This window comes from Rhincodon typus, chromosome 5, assembly GCF_021869965.1.
Source record: "Rhincodon typus isolate 14 chromosome 5, sRhiTyp1.1, whole genome shotgun sequence".
NCBI lineage: Eukaryota > Metazoa > Chordata > Chondrichthyes > Orectolobiformes > Rhincodontidae > Rhincodon > Rhincodon typus.
Window position 1 is genome coordinate 62,257,820 of NC_063336.1, and position 27,893 is coordinate 62,285,712.

At 42.4% G+C, this 27,893-nt stretch overlaps 1 protein-coding gene across 1 annotated transcript in view; it reads left to right on the plus strand.

The window, feature by feature from the left end:
- LOC109914682 (laminin subunit alpha-2-like) overlaps nt 1-27,893 on the plus strand; it is a 378,683-nt gene that overhangs the window by 89,485 nt on the left and 261,305 nt on the right. Inside the window, exons 2-3 of the mRNA XM_048597042.1 lie at nt 4,835-5,005; nt 6,295-6,407. Of these exons, the coding sequence (XP_048452999.1) occupies nt 4,835-5,005; nt 6,295-6,407 (284 nt within the window). The remainder of the gene's footprint in view (nt 1-4,834; nt 5,006-6,294; nt 6,408-27,893) is intronic.

The following is a 27,893-nucleotide window of genomic DNA, read 5'->3' on the forward strand; positions in this document are numbered from 1 at the left end:
GAGGAGGTGGAAGGCGTGGGTGGTGTCACGGACATAGGTAGGGAGTTCCTGAACCAAGGGGGATAAAATGGAGTCCAGATAGTTGGAGATCAGTTCGTTGGGGCAGGAGCAGGTGGAGATAATGGGTCGACCAGGGCATTCAGGTTTGTGGATTTTGGGAAGGAGATAGAAGCGGGCGGTGCGGGGTTGGGGAACGATGAGGTTGGAGGCCGTGGGTGGGAGGTCACCTGAGGTGATGAGGTTGTGGATAGTTTGGGAGATGATGGTTTGGTGCTCAGAGGTGGGGTCATGATCAAGGGGGTGGTAGGAGGAGGTGTCGGAGAGTTGGCGTCTGGCCTCGGTGACATAGAGGTCAGTGCGCCATACTACAACTGCGCCTCCCTTGTCAGCAGGTTTTATGGTGAGGTTGGGATTGGAGCGGAGGGAGCGGAGGGCTGCATGTTCTGCGAGGGAGAGGTTGGAGTGGATGAGAGGGGTGGAGAGGTTGAGGCGATTGATGTCTCGACAGCAGTTGGAGATGAAGAGGTCGAGGGAGGGTAGGAGGCCTTGGGGTGGTGTCCAGAAGGAGGGGATGTGTTGGAAGCGGGAGAAGGGGTCAGTAGAGGGAGGGTTAGGTTCACGGTTGAAGTCGTAAGCATGGAGGCGGAGGCGGCGGAAAAACTGCTCTATGTCCAAACGTGAGCGGTATTCGTTGATCTGTGGGTAGAGGGGGACAAAAGTGAGCCCTTTTCTGAGGACTGACTGTTCGTCCTCAGTAAGGGGGAGGTCTGGGGGGATGGTGAAGACTCGGCAGGGCTGGGTGCTATTGTCCCCTCTGGAGCTGCTGGCTGTGGAGGCTGTGGGCGGAGCGACGTCGGCATCGGCTGTGGGCGGAGCTATGATGCTGCTTGGCCAGCTGTGTTCATCCAGCCCTGCACCTTGTTGTCTCTGAGACTATAATACTGGCTGACTTTTCAGTGCACTCGTGTGGGAATACTGCACAGGTGCTATTTCTTGGATAGCATGTTAAACTGGAGTCCTGTCCACCGGTTAAATTGGATTTAAAAAATCCCATAGGAACAATGTTCCCTTAAGGTGTGTGTGGCTCGATGGCCGTATAGCATCTCATAATTCCCACACGGATTGAGTGCAAGTCAGCCGGTTGAAGTTACTACACGTGCCTGACAGCACAAACCAAGTTAAAGTGCCCTCATGCTTAAAGAAATCGACCACGCACAATGCTCAATGCTTGGTGAGCAAGTTGCAAATTACAGGGGAGGAGTCAAGAACGTTTCCAAAACAGACTAATTTGTCATTTAACTTGTTGCTTATGAAATCTTGCTGTGTGCAAGTTAGCCACTGTACGTTATATATGATAACTATATTATAGCAGTGACATCGAGCTGGGGTTTCATTCTAGAAGTGGGTAACAGCAGTTGGGGAATTTCTGATAGTTGCCTCTCTGTCTTAGTGCTTGTGTAGGTGGCATTTTTGTTCCTGAGGAGGGGAGTGCAAGTCAAACAAAAAACATTGGGTGGCAACCAAAAGGGCTGCTGAGTATGAGAGGGGGCTTGTTCAAGAAGCCAGTCTATCAGTGCTCTTAGACTTCATCTCACTTGTAATAAAAGCAGCAAACCAGAAAACGGCCCTCAATTTCTCACCCCTCATACACACTCATCGCCCCACATACACCCACACTCATGCCACTTTCATGCCAACCATGCCATTGCACAAAAGCCGATGTGGATACAGTCTCCTCAACCAGTGTTCCTTTCTACCATCTGAAGAATCTTGGGATCTCCATAGCTGTCAGTTTTTTGTGTGCTGCAGCTAAAAGGGAGGTGGCAGCAGAGCGCCAGTGTCATTGGGTTAGTCACCTAGAACTCTTGGCATCATCAGTTTGAATCTCACCATGACTGATGGTGAACCTAGAATTCAGTAAAAATCTGGAATAAAATAATAGCTGAATGGCCACTATGTAACTGATGTTGATTGTCATAAAAACCTGTCTAGTTCACTGATGTCTTCTTGAAATGAAAATCTGCCGTCTTTACCTGGTACTGTGTACATACGACTGCAGACCCATAGCAACATGGCTGACTCTTAAACTGCCCTCTAGGCATTTGGAGATGGGCACTAAATCCTGGTTTAGCCAGTGATGCCCACCTCCCATGAACAATTTAAAAAAAAATGATTGTACCATTTGCCACCACATTGTCAGATGGGTTCTCGCCATATTTGCCACTATCATCCTTCTTCCTGAAAGGGATCAAGCAGGCCTGTTTGATCTATTTTGGTGGAGTAAAGTGACCTGGTATACTAACGAGAAGAAACTCTAGCAAGGTGTAATTTATTGCACGATAGCAATCGCGTATAGGTTACATTGGTACAACAGGCATTGTTATTGAGACTATGTGGAAGACTACAAGGTTAGATCTTAATCATTCAAGATCCAAAACTTTCACCCTTGTCAAGGTCCATCATCATATTGGGCAGTACTTAATGTACTCCTCAGCATTAACCTTTCAGCAAACCTTGTACAAAATTTGCTACAGTCAGAAACATCTTACTAAGGGATAATTACTTGGACAAATATTTAAAGGGGGCTTTCAAGAACAAGTTGAGAAATAATTGAGGGAAGCTGCTGACTCCATTTTCTCTCTGTCAAGTTGCTGTCACCTGTTTCCTACAGAAACAGCTATAAAATAAAAAGCAAAGATCTCAAGTTTTCAACAACTGCAATGTTCATTATGACTGACTGCATTCAAGAAAACAGCTAATCAGCATCAGCTTTAGGTTAAAACTTTGTTTCAAAGACAACCAAAGGGCTCTAAAATGTGCACTCTTTCATTTAACTGTGTGTGTGTGTGTGTGTGTGTGTGTGTGTGTGTGTGACTGTGTGTGTGTGTGTGTGTGTGTGTGTGTGTGTGTCTGTGGGTATGCGCGCAGCAACATCATGTCTCTGCCAGTTGATAAATTTGTTTTGTCATAGCTTCAAAAAATATTTGTTAATTGGTTTGTTATTAGCAAAAATAAATAACACCATTTTCAATTGGATAGCATGGTGGCTCAGTGGTTAGCACTGCTGTCTCACAGTGTCAGGGACCAGGGTTCAATTCCACCCTTGGGCCACTGACTCTGTGGAGTTTGCATGTTCTCCCAGTGTCAACCTGAGTTTCTTCCAGATGCTCCAGTTTCCTCCCCCAGTCCAAAGATATGCAGATTAGGTGGATTTGCCATACTAAATTGTCCATTGTGTCCGGGGATGTACAGGCTCGGTGAGTTCGCCAGGGGAAATATAAGGTGATAGGGGGTAGATCTAGGTGGGATGCTGTTTGGAGGGTCAGTGTAGACTTAATAGGCCAAATGGCCTGCTTCCACACTGTAGGGATCCTATGACTGGAGAGGTACAATCTAATGCAAAGAGAGTTAGAATCTTTGGTTGAAACAGATTCAACCCAGTTTACCGCTTCTCACCTGCTTGCAACTTTCTGTACAGTTTTTTTTAATTGAACTGCAGGGAGACAATGCTAATGTTCTAATTTCCAGAAGTATCACATAAATTACATGTTCCCCACTGATATATTAAGCATGTGCTGATCGGTAATTCCCAACTTGTTTAAAAATTCTTATCAAATTTGCAGAGTTCAGCAGCAATTAGTTCTTTTTAATAAATTTACTAATGTGCTAATTTTTAAATTTAGGTCTTTACGGAAAGCCAAGAACTACATGGATTTTTTCTATTAGTGCTGTTAGCTCTGTGTAATTGTGTTTCACATGTCAGAGGCGCAGTGCATGCAGCTGTCAATGGATTGTAAAACTGTTAAAAACATATTGGCCAAAATGTTCGACTTGCTACACCAACAGAAACAACATCTGTTATATTTGAGGTGATGCCATTATTCCTGGCATAAGCGCAAAACAACCCTGGTACCAGCATTACATTCTATCTCAGTTCTCATTGAATGCTGCCAGATTAGATTTGACTCTCAATGCAACAAAGTCAGATTTTTTTTCTTTCAAAGCTGAACTCCTCACAGAATCAGAGTATTTATTTTAGTTTGATAGCACAAATTGCCTGCAAAAAAAGACAAAATCTGAAAGTCTCTTTTATGTAGATACTTAAAAATTAATGAGATTGGGTAAGAATAGTCAACTAAACATGAAATGGAATAAAAGCAAAATACTGTGATTGCTGGAAATTTGAAATAAAAACAGAAAATGCTGGAGAAATTAAGATTTGGCAACACCTTTGGAGAGAGAAAAATGGGATTTATGTTTTGTTAGATATGGCACTTTATTGGCTGAATTCAAAACATTAACTTTTGTTTCTCTCTCCATGGTGGGTGTTATTCCACCTCCTAAGTTTCTTCAGCGCTTTTTTTTAATGAAACGGAATGATGGTTTTGCATATGTGATGTAATTTTTCAGAAAGCAATATTAGTATGAAAATATTACAGAATGTAGTGTACTAATCAAATAATGCAGTTTTCATTAAGAAGAAAGGAGACAATATATAATCTTGCACAAAGCAAGTAAATAAAATAAAACTGTCAGATATAGCACTTCTTTAACACAGAGGATTATATGAGAACATGCTTAATAATTTCCTGCATATCATATAAAATCATAGAACACACTAATGATGGGCAATAAAAAGGGAATACATTAATTCTGTTTGTGAAACTATGTCCCTTTACGTTTTTACATGCACGCTTTTGCGGCTGAAGCACTAATAGGACAATATTTTCTGAATACGGTATTGCTAGGTGATGAAATTTTTCTGCAGTTTTAGTGAATTAAAAATTATTACTGAGAAATTGCCTTTTAACATGAGTTATTTTGTTCTTTTCAGGGTTGTTTCCGGCTGTGTTAAATCTTGCCAGCATGGCTGATATTAGTGCCAATGCTACCTGTGGTCAAAATGGGTCTGAAATGTACTGCAAACTGGTGGAACATGTTCCTGGGCGACCATTTAGGAACCCACAGTGCAGAATCTGTGACTTAAATAGTAGAAATCCGAAGGGTATGTAACACATTCTTTATGGAGACGGACTTCAAGGATTGTTTATTTTTAAATTATTAGTGTCTGGGATTTTTCCTGTTGACTGTACTTATGGTATCCTCTGTCATTATTTGGAAGGGAGGGAGACACTGCTTGCCCTTTAACCTTTACATAGGGGTTTGATTTGAAATCAGAAGCAACTTCTTTCCTTCCTTCAGAACATTGAAACTGATAAACTTTAAAGACTTTGGATGTTTGAATGAACTGTAATTTCATGACTGTTATAGAATTCAAAATATAAAATTGATCTGTGTTACAAAACTGGATCTGCAAGTGGATTGCAGCTGTTTTGTTGCAGCTAGTATCATATGTATTATGATATTTTGGATCGCAGGATTTTCCTTATTATAATGGAAGCATTTAAGTTTTGATTTTATTTTATCTCAACAGCCCCTGGTTAAGCTTTAACTTGTCATCAAACCAATCATTTTCTCTTCAGTTCCTGAACATTCTCTCTCTGATGGTAACCAGTAAATGTAAATGTTATGATCAGTTTACCCCACTTTAGGCATAGTGATTCTATTTTTACCCTCAAAACATTTGAAATCCAACTCTGCGTATAGGCAGAGGGCAATCTTGCCAATTTATCAGAGTCCATGGTAACAACTCCCCAATGGATTGAACTGAGTTTTCTCCTTTCCAACAAATTGGGAACAACACTCATTGTAGATCCTCTGTGCAGCCTGAAATCACGGAATCCTCCTCCACCACCTCTCCTCCATTGTTCAGCTCAGTGACTCTGCTGTTGCTTGTTTCAGCACGTGGACTGCAGTGGTTCAAAAGGCAGCTCCCCACCAACTTGGTCGCATGTTGGGCGCAGGCCTGTCCTGCCACCCATTATAACATCGTGTCAGTGGAGTGAAGCTCTTATTTGGGCCTTAGCTGCACATTTCAGCATCTGACTTGAGCTACGGGCAGATGACCCATTCACCCACTGCTGATACACTGGTGTACTGCTGATGACGCAGTGCCCTCATTCATTAGTTCATCCACCAATTTCCTTGCCCTGAGGCAGCTGTCAAAATTGAGACAGGCATCAAAATCTACACTGCATTTCTTCTAAGGCCAATGTATCCTTCCTAAAGTTTGGTGCCCAGAGCTGCACCCCTGTATTACAGGGGAGTTCTATAACCAGGATGTTGCATAGCTGCAACATAACTTCAACGTCAGCTGGATGGAAATTCCAGAATTGCATTACTCTTTGACACATTTCCCACCAATTTTGAATGCTGTTCCAATTTCTTTTACAGAACGACATCAAATAACAAATGCAATTGATGGCACCAACAGATGGTGGCAAAGCCCCAGTATTCAAAATGGAATGGAGTACCATTATGTGACTATCACTCTGGACCTAAAACAGGTAAATAGAGTGATCACCAGTTTAATATTCAGATTGAAGAAACTGCGATGAGAGGTTTGGATCAATAACATAGAACCTAACTGATGGTTGGGCTGAATTTTTCCAGCTCCATTGAGATGGTATTGGAAGCGGAGATTTGCAGAGGGATAGAGATGGACAGGAAGCAGGATTGCCTACCTGCGTCCTGGAGCTGGGCATCCAATTGATATGATTAAGACCCGAATTAGAGATGGTTTTGTGACCGCTGAGGCATTTTGCTGGTCGTGGAAATGCCCCCTGCCTCACGTTGAGGCTGCCAGTTTAGTGTAAACTTCCTCACTGTTACAGACTGAAGGACCATCAGAGCCAAGCGTTCCTTATCCCAATGGTGAGTTAGCAAGCAGGAAAGGCAGCACCCGAGGCCTAAATGATTCTTCTGCAGGGGTTTCCTCCCTGCTCAGAATGGCCTACCAGCTTCAGCTCTCGCCACTTTTCAGCCAATTGTAGGCCCTGCAGCCCTTCCTATCTCAGGGCTTCCTCTGGAAGCAGTGGTCACTGCTGGGGCTACATCCAGCCCCAGACCTAGCCAGTGATGGAGGTCTGCAGTTCTGTTAATTGGGAAAGTTCTTCATGACCATTTAGGTAGGATTCAGTGAGGGGACGGGTGGGATGATGATAAGATGGCCAGGAATACTCTAGTTGCCTCCCCTGGTGTTATGGGGTCACCCCAGGCTCATGGTGAAATACTAGCAGAAATGGCTGTCAAACGTCCATTAAATGGTGAGTCAAGGGAGGCTGCCGAACACTGGTGACGTCGAGAATGTAGCAGCAGATATGTGTAAGCAACATGATTTTATGCCTCAGCCTTGTTTTGCAGCCTACCTTTGAGGTCACTGGGTAAATTTGTGTCTCTGACCATTGCTCTTGCATCAGGGTGATGACTTAGGGTCGTGGACCTCGGACACAGGGCTGGCAGGCGGGTTTGAAGTGAGCAATACCTAATATTTAAAAGGTGGCCTTACATCCTGCTTGTACATGACCTGTGTGAAATTGTACACAGGCCGGGGAGGCATTTTCTGGATCATCTGTCCTTGGGCCTCGGCTCTTAAGTGGTCAGTGACTGGTCTCTATAAGTCCTTACCCCATTACCTCTGGTAATTTACTCCCAGCGTGAGCAGGGTCATGACCAGTGGGAGGCCTAGCAATTTCAGCTGAGTTGTGGTGTGTTGGGCAAGAGGTAGAGAGCTCATTTGTACGTCCCCAGAGCCCACGGGAAGCTCCGCTCCAGAGTTATGCCCTGCTTTAATCCCCTCCCTTCTGCTTCTTGGACTTATTTCCCCTCTCCTCCCTCCTTCATGCGGTCTCCCTGCACCCAACTTACCTGGGGGCTCCTCTGTGTGGTGGGACTCCCTATTGCCCAGTTGCTTCCAGCAGGCTCTCCTGGATTGAAGTGCTGTTGGTCAATCCAACAGCTCTCCTCAGGCAGGAAGCAGCCAAAGTCTCCCCTTCATTAAGCAACTGCTGATTCCAGCATTCATTGCTGTGGGATATCTGATAGGATTATGGGTTGAATCAAAATTCTAACAGGGAGTTTGGCATCTTCATCCCGAAAATAATCCAGGCCATAACCTCTCTTAGTCTCTCCAAGGATGCTGGTAAGCTGGTTGGCTAGTTCCACTACTTTCTATTTTTATTTCTCTCTGAGGGTCTGTAACCTTGCTCCCATCCCAGACTGTCCTCTGGCGTCTTTGACTCTGCTTCAGATACAAAAATGCTGAGAGTTGTTCAACGATGATATGTTTCTGATTTACTCACAGCCATTAATAAATAGTTTACTTTGCAGTTTCAAAAGAGAAAAACACTTTCTTTGCACAAATTAATCATCCTCATGGGCTGCCCATTCTTAAAGTGAGACTTTTCATTATTTTTAAAGTAGAACATCAGAAATATGCTTTTTTTTTCAAATATATTCCATATACTAAAGGTCAGAAATTTCTAAATGGCACAATTCATTTCCAACACAGTTAATTTAAATATAAAGAAGTAGACAGTAATGTCTATTCTTTGGGGCTTTAATTTATTTTGGAGTGAGATTGGTCCTGACTCTTGAGTTATGTCATTATTTGTGTAAATTTGTACCTGAACCCACGACTGCTTGATGTGTATGTGGTAGCTTATTGTGTCCATCGACACTCTCGTGGAAACAGTGGTTAGGGAGAGAGAAAATGAGATGAAACCATAGCTTAGAAGAAAATTACAAAATTTGATGAATGGAAACAGTAATTTGATTTGATATGATTTATTTATTATCACGTGTAATTTGTTACAAAATACAGTGAAAAGTTTCGGAGAGTGTCGTCACTCTCCAGCGCCATCTTAAAACACGGAAAAATAAACCAAAACATTGAATGAAAAGGCAGAAAATGAAGAAATAAAGAAAAAGTGTTTAACTTTACAGTTTTTCTTAAGTGCCCCGCCTTGGGCCATGGGCCTGGTGGCCAGGCATGAGTTCCATCTGCCACTGGAATGAAAGTTGCCTCTCTTAGGCATCATCTCACCTCCACTGATGCCCTCGCCACTGCGAGTCCTCGATGGATCTTGCCAATACAGACATAACCGATGCTGCTGGTGGTCCAAACCCCACTCTGCCGCCGCCATGAGTCCACTGGGCCCACCTCGCCCACGCAGCCGCTGCTGATGCTGCCGTGTCTTGTACTGGGCCCAAACTCGTCTCCGCTGCCGACTCAATTAATCTGCGCTGGACGCAGAAGCCGCTGGGAACCGAAACTCTTTCGAGAGTCGCCACAAGCCCACGCTGCTGGGCCTACTCAAATCTACACTGGGCTCACTCACCGCCACCGATGCTGTCGCCACAACTGAGCTCTTCAACAAGACCAAAGTAAAATATAGAAAAAAAAATGAAAAGGAAACACAGAAAAGAAACAAAAAGGAGAGAAAAGCAGATGGAGTGGATGAGCCCTGGGCTCAGAAGTACTACTCCACCACCATGTTACAGGAAGAAACAGTGAGTGAAAGAGATGAACATATTAAATGACAAGAAATAGTTGTTTGTGAGTAGGACTTATGGCACAATGGACCAGGAGTTCTGGGTTCCAGTTCCACTTCAGGACTTAGAGATCACAGAAGGTGTGTGAGTACTTTGCCAAGCATAATTATGGAGCAATCCAATGGAAGACGATAGTCATCAATGCCCTCTTAAAGCGTGGAACCTGAAGGGTTGCAGTATTGATTGAGCTCATGAGCAGAAGTGAAAAGATTTCTAGATTGTTACTTGCTGAAGATAACGGAGGAATAGATTGGAAGATAAGGAGGAGGTCACCCAACATGCCTGGTAAATGTTATCTCGGCAGCTCTTGACCAGGGATATGTTTGATGATTTTATTCAGACGAGTACGATCAGTCATTCTGATTCTCCTTCAGTTGCTATGTAAAAGAAAAATATCCATTTATTAGTTCAAAAACAGGAAAACGCCTGTGCTTTAGTATACGACTGTTTATTCCTAATCGTCCAAAGTTATGGGCTATAAGTGGCATTTATCAGCAAGAAAGCTTGAGACTTCCTTGAAAAATTGATGTGCTGCATTCTATGCAGTTAATCTAGAGATTTTTAATCTAATATGGACACATAACATGATCTAAATAAATAAAGGTCAAAACTTATATTTTATAATTTCTCATCGAAACACCCAACTGCTTTATTTCTTTGCCTCCCTTCTTGTGAAGGTAGTGATTCATTGTGGGGTCCATGCTTACTGCAGCTCCTGACACTTTGCCCAAGGGCCATTTTTCAAACCTGAATTTTTGCTGTGAGTGCTTCTGTTTAGGTGCTTGCTGAGCATAAAAGTTAACATGCTTAAAAATAATTGAAGTATCAATTAAATTAGAAAGGACTGAAAAGCTGGCAACACCTGCTTTGCTGCTGAGCTATTACACAAATTATGGCCAAGAATTTCCTCAGAGACTATACAACTTTGATGCCATAACTTAGTTGGTAAACTGGGATTCTAACTCACATCTGGCAGTGATTTCATGGACTGGAAATGGCTTTCTCGAAATTCTCACCCATTAACATGAGCAGTATGAATAAAAGTTGAATTTCATATACGTGCTCATCATAAAGCTTTTTTCTTTGTTTCCTTTGTTTAACTCTTTTGAAAATGCTATCGCATTTTGGATTTGAAGACCAACAATGCTGTGGTAACATGTTCAAGTTTCCATTCCTTATGAATGACCTCAGTTCTGGACACAGATTCCTAATTGATTATTTGAGTTGAACCCAATCCTGGTTTCATTTGGAGACTGTGCTATATTAAGATGGTTGGCTGGATTTTACAGGGCACTGAGTTCCCCGTGACCCTGCTGAAGGTTGGTCAGGAACTCACCCACAAAACAGCTGGCTTCCCTACATCCATTTCCCTTCCAGTCGGGTGTTAATTCACCCAGGGTTACACTTGTCCCCATCAATCAGATTGGCTGGAAGCTCTTTAGTTCCAGCAGGCCCAGGTTTGAGTGATGGCCCCTGCTGAAATTACAAGCAGTAAGAGGAAGAAAAGGAGATGGGGTTGAAGGTATGTCTGCTGTAACAGTGAGTTCTGGATGGCTGACCCCAGAGGCAGGGTTTAAGATGCCAGTCAGGCAGGTTAAAGGAGAATATGACCTTTTGGGATGTGACAGAGGAATGCCTTAAAATGAGTCAGCAGGGATTGTTACATTTTGTTGGAACTGGGTCACTGGAAAGCAATCAGTAGCAGGAACTTGAACATTTTTCTCTCCTTTGCTTCTAGACATCTTGAGGTCGTCTTAATTGATATTGACTGCAAAGACTATAACCATAATCTTCAAAATCAGTTTGAACTTATTCAGTACATTTACTGATCAAATTTGAATGAATTTTGCAAAATAAAATTATTGTCCTTTTTTATTAACTTCTGTTCGTGAAACATAACAAATTGTTTGGGGTGTTAGCATTTTGGATTTCATTTTCAATTAAGTATGATTCTAAATAAATAATGGAAAATAAAGCATAGTGTACAGAAGTGAATGCACTCATCAGACTTCACTTGCTCACAAGCCAAAATTGATAGGCAACTGACAGACTTTTTTCAGCTGAGAAGATATGCTAGAGGTGAAGGTTAAGAAAATGGCTTGTCAATTTCAGAATAAAACATTTGTATTGACAGCATATTCCAACTTATACTATCATTCGCTTTTCACCCCAGACTGTTTTTATGCTTTGTGCAGCTTTAGCAGAAAATGTTTACTTTAAACTTTTTTGCAGTGAGGGTAATTTAATTGAGAATTGAACAAAATAGTTGTCGCACCGTGTAATCAAATTAACCTTACTGAGGTCATGGTAGTATGTCAAACTTTAATAATTTTACTAGTTCATAAAGATAACAATGATTAGGAGCATGATAATTTGGTTGGAAATTCTGTCCATTCTGTGCCAAAATCCCTGAAAAGTGTTCTTGGAAGTTGGAAAATTTCTGCTTTCTGTCTTCAAGAACAATTTCTTCACTCCTTTAATGACCATGAGGACACCATGCCTGAAAGAATGCTGGTAAGTGATTAGATGCCAGCCCTCAGGCAGAGTGGTTCTGTTGGTTATTAAAGGCTTGATAAAGTTGGTTTGCTGCTAGAGTTTCCTTTCTTCCAGCTGGCAAGATCCCCTCTCTTCCCAAAGGTTTCTCCCTCATTGAGTAACCAAACCTGGAAACATACGCCGTAGGGAATTACAATACTAACCATCATTAGCACTGTTTTATTGTTGAGCACTTTGGTATAAGCTCTTTAAATGTGACATTTGCAATCACATTTTGAAAAACCAACTTCTGGCTAAATAAGTCATGCAATACTTGTCTTTGTATGTGAAACAATGATAGAAGTCACAATTATCACTGAGTAGAAAATGGAAATAACTGATTTACGACCAAGCAGTTGCTCCTGGGGACGTTCCATTATAGAACAAACAACAGCCAAAAATATTAATTTGATTTTTAACATGGAGAGGTTTAGAAGCCTTCTAAATATTATACTTCTATTTATTCTTAAAATTAATTCAGGAAAAGATAACTCGTTTTATAAAATTGTCACTAAATCTGATGATTTCCAGAGATGGAGTTGTATTTCTAAAATAATAAAAATAAACATGAACTACATGTCTTTTATCGACTACAAAGATGCATGCTCCCTCAGGATTAACATAATGGTGCTTGGATTATCTTTCTTCACAGAAGATCATTTTAAATTCAGATAATTTTCCATATATACACTGGGCATCTTGCCCACTTTGAGCACATACTAGAAGTTTGGGCATACAATTTACTTGATTTTATGACCATTAAATAATGTATACTGGAATTTCAGATATGTGGTCTCAGTGGAGGAGGTTCATTGCCAGGAATGCAGAGTTCAAACATTGCCCGTCCTGTGCTAACACAAAATATATTGTCCTTTGTTGAAATGCTGATGTAACACCCATTTGGGCGCATGGTGGCTCAGTGGCTAGCACTGTTTCCTTGTAGTGCCAGGGACCCAAGTTTGATTCCAACCTTGGGCAACTGTGTGGTGTTTGCACATTCTCCCCATGTCTGCGTGGGTTTCCTCCGGGTGCTCCTGCACCTGCCACTGTCCAAAGATATGCAGTTTAAGTGGTTGACTTGCCCCATAGTATCCGGGAATATGCAAACTGGGTGGATTAGCCATGGGAAATGCAAGGTTACAGGTATAGGGTGGGATGCTCTTTGGAGGATCAGTGTGGACTCGATGGGCCGAATGGCCTGCTTCCTCACTGTAGACATTCTACGATAAGTTTACATTTGCAAAATGCTGACGAAATCTTGCGAACATGTGGATCCAGAATTATCATTATGTGAATTATATCTTCGTTACACATTTAAAACAGTTATTACATCTGTCCCTGGCTTATGGTGGGAATCTAGTGCAAACAACCAAACTGGCAAAACTTCAAAATGCATTGTTCAACTTGCAGGGCTCTGCAAACTCACAAATCAGGAAGGTAAAGCAGGAATAATGCTTTGCTGTTTTAATTCTTTCTTAACTTAATTGCCTATATTTCTTCTGAGCACTTTTATTACAGAATTTTGAATATTCCAGTGGTAACTAGTCCTCAGGTGGAACATGAGAACAGTCAGAACTGAAGGTTGCACAATACCACTCATTCAAATTTTCAAATATTAATGGGGCATTGAAGAAATAAGTAATAGGTGTGGGAGCTGCAAGTCATGATTCCAAATGCATGTTTCCTGGAAGGAGGTGGCACTGACTGGAACTCTCATCCCAAGGATTGCAACAAACTTTATTTTTCTACCTTTGAACCTAAGATTTTGTACCTAGGTACCTTGTATCTAAGATGGTGCCATGAATGGTGACATTGTAAACTTTTCATTGTACTCATGTAAGCCTGTACTTGAGTACATGTGACAAAAAAAACCTAACTCTAATTCTAACCTTAGCAAAACATTCGAGGCAACATTACAATTTTAATTTTTTCCCCACTAGAACTCTCTTCATTACAACTAATTCTTCCCAGTGTAGTCTAGCTAAAGCCATCTCCAACTCTTTATTGTGCAATCTGAATACTGAACTACTGCATTGAATAACCCCAAAACCCATTCCTCTGTTAAATATCCTTATGCCAACACATCTGTCATTTCTCCAATCCTCATTACCACACATGCCTTAATTGTCTATTTTATCCTCATTTAATTATTTGTTCAAAGCATATAATGCTTTATTATGTGAAGAAAACATCAGGAAGCTTGTTGTGATCACTTAGATCTTGGCATTGGAGAACGTGGGGTCACAGGCATCTTTTCAGTGCCAGCCTATGGACTGGCACTATTACCTTGACTTCCAAGTGAAGCATTACACTGCTTCATCTGACCAAATCTTGACAGCCTCCTCCATTGAGTGGAGGCAGTTGCATAGTGGTCATGTCATGACTAGTAATCCAGAACCCCGGGCTGATGTTTTGGGGACATTGGTTTGAATTCCACCATGGCAGACTTAAAAGTTCAACTTCTTTAACAAAAAATCTTTTTCTAAATTTTTTTTAAAAAAAAAGCTAGCCTAATGGTGACCACTGTCAATTGTTATAAAAACCCAAATGGTATGCTAATGTCCTTTAGGGGAAAATATCTGCCAACCTTACCTGGTTTGGCCTGCATGTGACTCTGGACCACCAAAAATGTTAACTCTTAACTGTCCTCTGGATGATTAGGGATGGGTAATGAATGCTGGCCTTCGGAGTGATGTTACACATCCCATGAATAAATTTTTAAATAACTAAAAGGGATGATGCTCCATTCCTCCCTACTTCCCTTCCTTAGTGCACTATCGTCACAGAAGGAGGGTAATGATGAAAAAGATGATGAGTTTCTGAACCCAGCAGTTGTAAGTACATGTTATTAACATCACTCAAGATATGCCAGACCTCCTCCTGTTTCCTTCAAAGTGCCTGACGTTACTGACTCACAGCAGCAATGATTATATCAAATGTTTTGAGCCAGGCTCAAATTCAAAAAGTTTTACTCTGAAGAAGAGAACAGTAACTTACCACAACCCAATTTTCATGTGGTGTCAGCCATTTTGTGTCTTTCATGCGCACATGACTTTCAATCAATCGTTACAGTGTTGTGACTTTGTTTCATTTTGAACGTCTGGCAGGCCCTGCCTGTGACAGAAGAAGTTCTGACCTCTTTCATGTCACCTTTTGTGTTGTAGTCCCTGGAAACCTTTCATCTTCACCCCATTTCTTTGGAGTCCCTTTATATACAACCAATGTGCTCACTTTACCCCCAGAGCCAAGGACTTTGTGAATTACCATACACTTGTGGTTCCTAAATCCTCCCTGTCTAGAGATAAGAGTTATCGTGAACCTTTTGAAATCCACTCACCCCTTCCAGAACACCCAGTCCCCTCTGCATTAATAAAAGCCATTGAGACTGACAGCCTGTAACTGAACACTGAGAACTGGTGCATTAAAAAAGCAGTGTAACCCACACAGAGGCTGGCAGCTGAACTCAGTAAATTTGTACTAAGAAAGCAGTGTGAAGTAGAGAGATGCTGGAAGGCATCAAGTGCTAAGAAAGCAAGCTTAGAGTCACAAAGTGTTTCCTGTTATTTTTTTCTTTCCTTATTGCTCAATGGGATGTGGGTATTCATTCACAGGCTAGAATTTGCTGCCTTTCTTTAGTTACTTGTAAACTGAGTGACTTGCTAGATCATTGGAGAGGGCATTTAAGAGTCAACCATGTTGCTGGGAGTCTGGAGTTAAACATAAGCCAGACCAGGTAAGGACAACAGATTTCCTTTGTTCAAGGACATTAGTGAACCAGATGGGTTTCTACAGCAATAGATCTTCTTATTTCAAATTTTATTAACAGAATTCAAATCCCGTGAGCTGCGGTGGTTAGAATAGAATCCATGTTCCCAGAGCATTACCCTGCGTCTCTGGATTACTCATCCAGTGACATTAGTGTTGCACTGCTAACTCCCACCGTGCAGAAGCGTGAGAATTGTATTTGTCCATGCACACAAAGTCACCTGGCTGAAGCTTGCAAGTCAAAGGTGTTCCCGAGCTCCAGAAAGGCTGAAGTGGCATGTGAAACAGGCTTGATAATGTAGTAATGCTGGAGGTCTGCTGATGCCAACTTGTATGGATGAATGGTTGAGAAGGATGTTGGCTATGGGGCGTGCAATGTCATTACAAAGTCGTTGGATGATGGCCTGGCCAAGCATTCAGTGAGCTACAGCCACCACCTCCCAGTTCTGATTACATGTTGGGATTTTGTCCTGTCATGTTTCTCAGGGAACGAGAGAAGCATTTGCAGTGGTATATAAAATAAGGTAAGTTGAGTATAAATGAGAGGCAAATATATGGAAATAATGCAGTTGCTGCTTTATGTCAAGATTGTGAAGGGAAAAAGTCTTCAGGGGAAAATCACTAAACTTTTCTCAAGGTCAAAATTCTGATTTTTTTTGTTCTGTCTGTGTTACACCAACTGTGAACTTTGCTCACACTGCATTGAAGGGGAAAATTCCACCACAGAGTTAAGAAATTATCCTCACAATCCTGCCTAAATCAATGTAATTTGTCATGTTAACAATAATGGTTGAATAATCACTCAGGGATATAATAAGGGATGGATGAACTCCATGGGTTAGTTTGATTAACACAGTAAAGCACATTATAAGTTATGAGGCAGACATTACAGTAAACTGTAGCTTGCAGACACACGGCAGATTAAGTACATGCAGAGTCATAATATTGTATACGTCTAGCACATAGGGTCCTTAAAAGGCAAGACTCACATTGAATAGCCCGCTCCTTTCCAAAAGAAAATTTAACTAGTTGCAGTAACAAACGAGTCTATTGGCTGAATCTTAGGTGTGTTTTGCTACCAGTTGTGTTAAGTTTCTTGGCATAAGGCCTGGTGTGATTTTTCGCCATATATTGTCAAACTCTCCTCGTTAATTACCTATCCCGCCTCTAAAGCATTATCCATGTCCAAACGTTTTATCCCCATCTCTTCATGTGTCATTCCCAGAACAACTCGCCACTTAGCAGATATTTGCCGGAAGACCAACATCCCCGGTGTCTATGCCATTTTCAAAAGGCCGCTGTGTGCTGAGACAAGCATTGACATTCCAAATGTGCCCTCCTCGGTGATGAACATTAATGTTCTGCAGATGCCTGAGAAGGGGAAGATGTGCTGTGATTCCCTGACAGGGGCCTTGGGATCCTGGCGAAGAAGAGTGGTCCAGAGGAGCAACAGAGAAGGCCTTGACACGAGACCCTGGCAACCTGGTCTGAAGTCACCACCCAGATCATTGTGGTCTCTAAGGTGTGGAGGAATGGCCACTATGGTTGTGAGAGGGGTACTTACCTTATACTTTCTGCAAGAGTCCGTTTTTCTTTTATTCATTCACAGCATGAGGGTGTCACGAGCTAGGTCAGCATTGATTGCCAATTCCTAATTGCTCAAAGGGCAGTTAAGATGTACCACATTGCTTTGGAGTTGCATGTAGGCCAGACAAGGTAAGGATGGCAGCTTACTTCACTAAAGGACATCAGTGAACCAGATGGGTTTTTCTGACAATGGATTCATCATCAATAGATTCTCAATTCCAGATTTTTTTAAAATTCAAATTCTACCATCTGCCACGGCAGGATTTGAACCCGGGCCCCCAGCACATTACCTGGGTCCCTGCATTGACAGCCTAGCAATAATGTCGCTAGGTCATCACCTACCACAATCCTCTCTCTGTTACCTTGCGCTCACTCTGTTTTTGCTACTACACCCACCAGCCTTCAAGTCTCATGCTCTGCATCTCTCTGTAATGCCTGCAACATCTTTCCTTGTTTGCTCTCACCACTCCAAACCTTCTAGACCACTAACCCTGCACGGCAGAGGTGCTGCCTACTCACTCACTCACCTGGGAAACCTCACCACGTTTTGACCACCAGCACCAGCAATAACAGTGTGGCCACTCATTTTCAACTCATTCAGTCCCTCCTTTTCTCTCATTCTGTAAGAAGACAACCCACAATGAGGCAGCGAGGACCTAGATGGGTGGAGGGGTTTCTGACATCAGACTCCTCACTCCTTATGGGGAGAGAGACCTGTCCCTCGCAGGAGAGGACCGGGACTGCTTCTGAGGGGATGTGGAGATATCTATATCTCATCAATGGACTAAGTACCACCGTTCATTCCAGCTTTCACACTAACCTGGTTGTCAGTGATGTATGTCACACACCTTTGGCTGTGAAACCTTCTCTCTTCTGTGTCTTGCAGGTACCAGCTGCCCACAGCCCTGCCACAGAAAGAGCCTGAAACCTGTCCCCTGAGCTCTGAGGACAAGAAGCCTCACAGAAAGCATCACCCAGGCTACCTCCTCCACGCTCCAGCAGCTTAGATACTGACCCCTCAGTGGGAACATCACATTTGGAAAATTGGGTGCACAAACTGGTGAGCACCTCACTGCTCTGTGGCTGGCTGAAGAAGAAATGCCCCCGGTCACGGGCACTTGGAGGATTGCCAGAGTCCAGGAACCTGCTGAGCCTCAGGCGGGACAGGATGCTGGACTGCTAGCAACCAGGGACTCTAACCACATGCACAGGGAGGTGCACGAGTGGTAGGAAGGAGGCAATGACCCTCATTATCCAGAAGCTGCTGGAGTGCAATTACCCTGAGGGGACCCAGCCGCTTCAAGCGTGTGATAATCGGGCTACCTTCACGGTCAGATTGTGGCTGCCATGGAGGACTGGGCTCAGCTCTCAGGGTCTGCTGGATACGGGTACACACCTATTCCTTATCACCCAGTCATTGGTCCTCAGGACAGAAGGCATGGTGACAGGGGGTGGGAAACTTGGCATGTACACAAAGTGACCAAGAGCAGTGCAGGAGGCACACAGCCAGAGGAGGAATGACACACAAATCCCTTAGAATTTTCCCCTCTGGGCACTCCAGAGGTGTCATATTATTGTCTTACACATTAAGAACGTTTGCTGCACCATTGGCAACAATGTTGGATTTCAAGCGATAAAGTTGATAAAGCTATTTATAGGCGTATATTTGATGGAAATGGCGCTTCTCATAAGAAATATTTTCCCAACCTTAGTGAGCCTGGCTCACCAACAAGGGACAGCGAGGAAATCCACCAGCATTGCTTTAGGTCATCACTCCCGAGAAGCAGTTTCCTTAGGGGATGTGAGAAAATGCAATAAATTCAACACATCTGAAACAAGCATCGTTCTCAAAATTCAAATTACACAATTTATTTGTATACATACGAGAAAGATTCTAGTGTCACCTATGAAAAGAACAAAAAGTGAGGTGGACCCTTTCGTGCTATTAAGCATCCCAACAGGCATCTCCAGAGAGTTATCAGACAGAATTGATTCTGAGGCTAAGAAGGAAGCACTGAAAGCATGGTCAAGGAGGTAGGCATTTAGACTTAAAATGGAAGCGAGGTGGAGAGGTTAAAGGAGAGAATTCCAAAGCTTTAGGGCTAGACGAGTGGCGACCTGGCTGCTAATGGTAAAACAAGATGCATGGGAGGTTGGTGTTCCTGTTGCACAAGACAGTAATTTGAAAGCAAACTTAATCCCTTGACGAACAATGGATGCCAATAAAAGGTACCATGTTTTTGTTGTGCTGTAGATCAGCGCAAATCATAGAATGAGTAATTTAAGACCTTTCTTTCCTGCTGTATCTTGAATTTTGCCCATATGCACAGAATTACATTTATTATTTAATGTTTCAGTTCTTTCTGTTGACATGTATAAAAGTCTTCCACTTTCGCATATCTGCCGCAGTAAGGGTCAGAGTTCACAGAACAAAGCATCAAAGTCCAATAGGTTAAAATTTGAGTTGGTGAAATAATTATTCATGTTGCCCCTTCAAAACCTGACTAAAATGGAATGAAAATGCCCTAATATGAGGACATTCAAACTCTCCCTTATTTTACATTTAGATTTCATGAATTCCAAAGTAGCATAAAACTAAAAAGCAAATTAACCGTTTCACACAGATTTTACCTGTCATTTTCCTTGTAGTTATGAGGAAAGAATTACAACATAATAGACATAATACTAAGTTATACTGAAGAAGTTAGAGGTGTCCAATGAACAGATATGACGTTTATGAGAGGTAACTGAGGAAGTAATGGACAAACATCTGTGGCTGTAGTTTATACGGGTTTCTGAGAAAGTATTTGATAAACTTCCAAATATGAGTACATTGCTAAAATAGAGACCATGGGATCGAGAACAAATTATTGACCTCGGTTTACAATGTTTCGATTGTGAAAAATAATTAATAGGTGTGATGGTTATGTACTCTAATTGAAAGGAAATAACTTGCAGCATCTTAGAATGATCTGTGTCAGTATATCAACTATTCAATAAATTTATTAAAGGTATAGATAACATTGCCGAGAGCCATGTAGTCACGTTTCTGGCTACCATAGTGGTTGGTTGTGTAGTAAGAAATATAAATCTGAGAATAGCATTACAAGGTGACATTGATAGATAACTTGATTTGGCAAAACTGTGTCAGAGTACCTCACTGAGTATGACATCATCAATTTACCACAGAACTATAGATTGAAATATTATACCCAAGCATGAAAAGCTAAGAACAGTGAAAGGCCTGTTTGAATTAGGGGCATATGTCCACTGAAGCTTAATTAGGTACACAAAATAGTCAAAAAGACGAGTGTTGCATTTTGGTAAGACACATCAGGGCAGAACTTACACGCTTAATGGTAGGGCCCTGGGATGTGTTGTCAAACAGAGACCCAGGGGTACTGGTACATTGTTCCTTGAAAGTGGTAGACACTGTGATGAAGAAGGTGTTTGGCACGCTTGCCTTCATCTGTCAGTGTACCGAGTACAGGAATAGGACGTCATGTTATGGCTGCACAAGACTTTGGTAAGGCAACATTTGGAATACTGGGTACAATTCTGGTTGCACTCCTATAGGAAGGATGTTATTAAATTAGAAAGGGTGCAAAATAGATTAACAAGGATGGTCCCGAGACTGGAGGGTTTGAGTTACAATGAGAGACTGAATAGGCTGGGTCTGTTTTCCATGGAGTTTGGAGGCTGAGGGGTGACCTTATAGAAGTTTATAAAATCATGAGGGGCATAGATTAGGTAAATTACCGAGGTCTTATTTGCAGCGGAGGGGAATCCAAACTCGAGGGCATAGGTTTAAGGTGAGAAGGGAAAGATGGAAGGAATTGATATGGCTGATAAAGCTAACCTCTATTGGCCCAGTGGTCTTGGTCAAGGCATATAACCTGGAATGCCATTACAAAATACTTTTTGCAATAGCTATCTGATCCAGGGATCTCCACCAAAAAACAATGAACAGATACCCACTCAATGAATAATTTTAAATTTGAGATTGACAGAATGTTGCAAGCCTGGGTTTTTAAGGGATGTAGAGCAATGACAAATGGGTGTATTTAAGATGCAAACATGATCTATAACAAATTTGAATCATTGAATGGTCTACTCCTTTTCCTTTGTATGCATTTCAAAAAGAAAAGCAAATAATTTATGCATAATTGCCATTACTTATTGTTAAAAGTATTTCTAATCAACGTGTGTAGATCTGCTCTTCTTTTGAGACCATAAGCTTACAATGGCATTTTCACCTGTGCCTGGGGTGATAATTTGTATTGAGAAGTTTATGTGTGTGAGAGAGCTGCATTATGTGGATTGAGGGAAACTGCAAGAGGAGTGAGGGAGTTTAACTGGACAGTAGAGGAGATTTTGGAGCATCAGGGGGAGAGTTTGGTGTTATTCAGATATTATGGGATCTGGCGGCTATGGAAAGGGAGGAGGTGCCTAGAAGAATGGGATGTTACTTGTTGGTTTCTTTTAAACTGTTACATATCACCTTCCACCTTAAATTAACTTGAGAAAATTTTCAAATCTTGATCATTCAAACAGGTTTTGGGATTTTATATTAAACAATGTCCTTAAGACTGAAAAAAGAATAATTTTTACACAAATAAGTCAGCAAGGAAAAGAAGTGATCTACACTCTGCAAGAAATCTGAGTTCTCTTTTCAAATTGGCACATATTGCAGGTAATAATAATCACAGATGTCTGGACAGCTCAGTCATTAATCAACTTAAGTAAATGTCATCACTTATTGAAGCAAAATGCTGGAAATTACAAATTTAAAAAAGCGCTGGAAAGATTCAAAAACATAAAAGGGTCACAGGACCTGAAATGTTAGCTCTGCTTTTTCTCCACAGATACTGCAGAGTTTCTCCAGCAATTTCTGTTTTCATTTCAGATCTTTGGCATCTGCAGTTTTTTGTTTTATTTTGATGGAAAAGTCCAACTGGTCAGGCAGCTTCTTGAGAAAGGGATACAGAATTTGTGCCTGTGATTTTGTCAGGGCATTTGAGGCCCTAATGACAGAACAGAAGGTTGGCAGTAAACCTCCCTCCACCGTTAAGAGAAGCCTTGTAGGATTTTATATCCATCAGGCAGCAAGTGAAGTGAAGTCAGGACCCCAGCCCTTTTAAGGGATGGAATTTTGCCTCCAGGATCTGCTGTCCAGTTGTTAGCAGTGACTGGGCAGTTGGAACTGCACTCAGCCAGTAAATTCAGAGATGGCCTGACATCAAGGTATGTGAGGTTGAAGGTCACAGGGGCCAGTGAGGTAAGGTAAGACGGTAAAAAGAGATGTGCGAAGGGAAGGGTGTTGCTGGGGTGGCCACTGCTGCTGGATATTAGAGGAGGCTGCCTCTGTGGGCCACAGTGAAGCAGATTAGGAGGATCCACATCACAGGAAGGTTGCCAATATATGCACTTCCCACCCACTCCCTGATATTTTGCAACATCTGCCACCTACCACACTCTTGTCAACTAAGTAAACCCCCAGAAAATGTTTCAAATCAAAAGCTGTTGATCTGAGCTTCGCTGAAATAATACTCTAATTCAGTCGATCTTTTCTCTTTCCAAAAGGCTGTACAAGTAAACTTTCAAACTATCAGAGGATGAGACGCCTTTTATTCTGCAAAATGCACAAATTGCGCTTACACATTGCACACTCACAATCACAAATAGGTGATTGAAATCTCTTTCCAAATGCCGTGAAATAAGTATATCCATCTGAAAGCCAGGTGCATGAGTTGAGCTGAGGACTCAAAGGAATGAAATCAGTGAAGATGTTGAATGGCACATATTATTACAAAAACATTGCGTAAGGTGTATTATTATATACTATTGCAATTGGTTAAAATTTCAGTTCCTAGTCAAAAGAATTGACAAAAGCACTAGGAGCAGAATTTTCCTATCCTTGGTGTGACATGGACAGTGACAAGAAACTTCGGGAAAATGTGGCTGGAATGAAAAGTTAGAACCTTAATTCTGTAAAAGATTTTCCTCATTTTCCCCTTAAGCTTTAAACGGTGATTCTAGAATCTTGCTATTGAGCCCTGATTATGTGACTTCCACGCATTTGCATCTCATTATTTGTCCAATCTACCTTAATTACATGTCACTTCCAATTTTCCTGTCCTTTCCCACCAAGCTATATGGTGCAAATTAATGAAATGTAAGTCAGAGCAGGTACCTGGTGGCATGGGCAAGATGAGAAATTGCGAGCCGTGGTGCTGCTCCTTGCCCAGGTCACTGAACTGAGTGCAGTGGCCTTGCTCCTGACCCAAACACGGTGGGTCTGAAGTGCCCTAGATCTCGGGGCCGTGATTATTGGACCTTGATGTAAAACGACACCCACCTACACATCTCAGGTCCTGGCTGGCAGCCGCAGTGTGCCATTTGCTTGTTCCTACCTTCACCCATCTCTGGCTCTCCCACGGAACGTTGCACCCTTTTTGCCCCATACCTATTTAGGTTGGCCGCTGAGTTCAGTCCGTCGATTCCAAGCAGTTCCGTAGAAGCACTTTGTTGCCTCAGACCAGCACTGTACTGCTTTCTGTAGTGGATTCTTGCATTTCGATTTCAGCTTGTAAGCCAGAAGGAGGAACCAAGCATTGTGGTCTGATTTTCCAAAATGCGTTTGGGGTACGGAGTGGTAGGCATCTTTGATGGTAGTGTAGCAATGGTCAAGGATGTTCCGACCTCTACTGGGACAGGAGGCATACAGAATCAAGACCAGCTTTTTCTTCGCTGTTTTTAGAATTCCTAATAGATCTCTCAAATTTTAAATTTTACTGTTGATCTCACTCTTTGTGCACCTTCTCTGCAGCTGTAACATTGTATTCTTTGCTCTGTTCTGTTACGCTAGTGCACTTTGTATGGTATTGATCTGCCTGTGCTGTGCACAAAACAATACTTTTCATTGTACCTCGGTACATGTGACAATAATAAATAATCAAATCAAATCAAGCCAGCATGTGCAAATTGCCAGCCTCACTATATCATCTTGCCACATCAGCTCTTCAACAGTCAACTTTGGAGCTCAGAGATACTGCCAACTTGTACGTTTCTGTCGGGTCACTTAGTTCGCTGGGGTACATGCATCACACATCTCTAAAGAGGACGTATCATTTGGCTCTTAACTTCATTTCTTAGCACTTGCTCACCTTAGTGCTTTCCTCGAAGCTGCCAGGTCTGTGTTATTTATTGCTTTTTTTGGTGCATAGAGACTACAGTGCTCAATTATAGACGATCAGTTTCTGTAGTTTGCATTGCTTTTGAGCGCAGAGGGAGAAGCAGGCAGCTTTTGATGGTGGGGATCATGAAGCAGTGAAGGGAGTGGACATATCACTCTACAGTATCATTCAACGTCAACATCAGTCTTGAAGTCTGTGCCAGCAGTTCATGCACTGCCTATACTTCAACCAAATGGTCAAAATGACTGAAAGTCAAAGGAGAGCAATCTTTAGGATTGTCAAAGGGAACAAAAGTAGATAGTAGAAAGGGGCTCTGTCAATTCCAGTCCATGGGCTTTGCCACGGGGAATCAAGTATTTGATCCCACTAAAGTTTGGGGATCTGTGCTCATGCAGGCTGGGGGTTGGGAAATAGTGCCTCGAGGCTAATCAGTGGGCAGTCCATAGAGTCTTACAAAAAACAGGCAACTCAGGTCTGGTGATGAGGTTCATTGCGCTAGGCCACTATGTAGATGATTACCCTGAAAGGGGGCAATTCATATGGAGCATAGGAAGGGATTGGGAGCTCCTAGCTGGGGTAGGGGGATTGGAAATCACGTATCACCATAACTTGGACCTCTGTATGGGACAGCATAAACCCAACACTGGCATGTGAATTTGCAAAGCCATGGGCAATGTGAGTAAAATGGGACATGAATATTTTTATATAGAGGAGCCCAACAGAATTGGGGTTGTGGGGTGGGCATGATGCTGAAAGGACATCAAGGCCACAGGGACAGCAAAGTGAAAGGGAATGTGAAGGATGGGGGGTGGGGTTGGGGAGAGGGGGTGTGGGGATGTGGATTAGGAGAACTCAAAGTTGGAACCTTGCCATCTCGGTTGGAAAACCAATTGTACGATAACTGCACAAGTGTCTGACGCCATGTGCGAAGCGGTGGAATCAGTTACTCTCTTTTGAGGCTCTACAAGGTGCATTTGCAATAACCATGATGGCAATGATTCAGTAATACCACCCCTTTGGCATCAATTTAAACATCATGCACATTACGAATTATAGACACATGGAACCTTGCCCATTACATTGTGAATGCTAATTGTCTCCTTGTCATATCAGTTAAGCAGAGGTGATCAGACAAACGTACTAAAACTTGTCTCCTAGTCTTTCCTATCAGAAAAACATTGCAAAGCAAAGATGTGAAGACAGCACTTCACCTGTCCCATTTGCACACTAACTGTTAGTATGCAGGCATAGAATCTGTCATGTGTAAGGGTGCCTTTTCTTGGGGTTGGGGTGCTATATTGGATTATTGGCAGAGTTCTGCTCCCCTAGTGTGGCAGGAATATTTTTGTGTGCAACATAGATTTGGAGAAAGTGACATACCTTAGAACTTCTTGTGGAGGCATAACATTGACCACCTTGGGAAAGCTCTGTGCCAGACTGTCTGAGGGAATAACATAACGCTTCAAGTGATGGAGCAGAGGGCTCAGAAGTTCCTTCAATAAACTTAAACTTGTAAATGCTGTTTCCTTGTACACTGTCACTTTATCAAAGGAATTCTTGAGCCCTCACATCCATCACAATTACAACTTTGGTTGCAAAATTTACAACTTTCATTGAAAGTTGTGCATTACAACTTTGTGTTACTTGTGAGTGACTTGAAGAATCCTCCTGAGATGCATAATGATCCTTCTCCATCCTTCATGTTTCCATTTGTGTTACTAGCTTTTGCCCTTTCCTCACCATTTCTGTTGAGTCCTTTCATACACAAATTAATCCCCTTACGTTACTTCACAAAGCCATAGGCCCTGGTGAATTGCCATGCTGTTATTGGCCCAGCCCTACATGGTCACCTGTTTACTGTGACCTGAGAGAATCCCCCTGCCTTTCTGGAACTTGTTATCCCTCTTTTGATCAGTGAGACCATGCCTTGAATTATCCCTTTGTATTGTAATCATTCCCTCAGGGGCCTAGTGTAATGACAGCCATTCCCACACCTGAGTTACCTGCTTTCCAGAGGTTTTCATGGATCGCCTCCTGACCTTTAGTGAGGAATTCCCCATGGCTGTACCTACCAGCCTGTCTGATGACAGTCCAGTCTCCAGACTGATATCCCCACAGGACCCTGACTGACCTGCTTTAGTCACTGCACTGGTTGTGCTTGATCTTCACAACTGACCGTGGCCCAACTGCTAGGCTCTGGTAGGACCTATTGCCTGACAGACTATGGCCAGTTTCCCATCATGCAGTCGACTGAGGCCCTTGAATGACTGTGGCACCATCCCCTGACTGACTTTAGTCCCTTTTGACCCCATTACGGGCTGCTTCTCTTTGACTTACATACATGGCCATTTGCTTGAAGCACATGCGGTGTATCTGCCATACAAACAGTTTGCGCACACTGCAGGTACGATGTAGCCTGGTGCCATGCAATGAGATGTCCACTCCATTGACTGATCAGTGCTCCCACGTAATAACTGCCCATTCCTCCCTCTGTGCCAAAAATGCATGCTACAAACAACCACTAGCTGAGCAATGAAGGAACTGCACACTAAAAAACAATGCAAGCCACAGAGGCTGGCAGCCTCCAATTAAGCACAAAATAGGTAAGCACAATGAAATGAAGCTAAGTGCCATAAGATGTATGTATGCAGATCGATGAGCTGAGTCTATGGCCCTACATGCGAAACAACCAGGCAGAAGTATGCAGATTGTAGATATCTTTGAGCTGCCAGGTACAGTGTTGAAGTGCTGCAGCAGTGTGTGACTTGGTTTGAGCAGTAGGCATAATGATGTGGTGAGGCTGCTGGCTTGCCAATGTCAACTTGCATGGATGAAGAGTCAAGGAGGATGGCAGCCATGGAGCATGTAGGGACATTATTGTGAACACAGGGTTGGGTAATGGTTGGGACAAAACTTGGTAAGCTGCACTTGCCAGGTAACTCCTTGGACTTCGTGGAATTTTTGCCATCTTACATCTCAGGGAAGGACAGGAGAATTGGATGTGGCACATAAATGAGTCTAGTTGGGCTGGTTGAGATGGAAACGTATGGAAATATGGAAGTTGCTGCCCAATAGCAAGATTCTGAAGTCGCCATTTAAAGTTTAAGTAGGAAATCTGAAAAAAAAGTTCTCAACGTTGCAAATCAGATTTTTTTAATGGCCTGTATTTTCTTAATTTTCTCACCATTGCCCACACCATCCTGAGGACAGGAAAATTCCACCCATGTGTCCAAAAATAGGCTATTTTTTCCCCACAGCAGCACAGCCTTCATCACTTAAAATGTCCATGTTTCTTTGTTAAAACGTGGTTGATTTACTATGAAAAATGGATCTCTTTGCACCTTAAAAGAGCCTCTG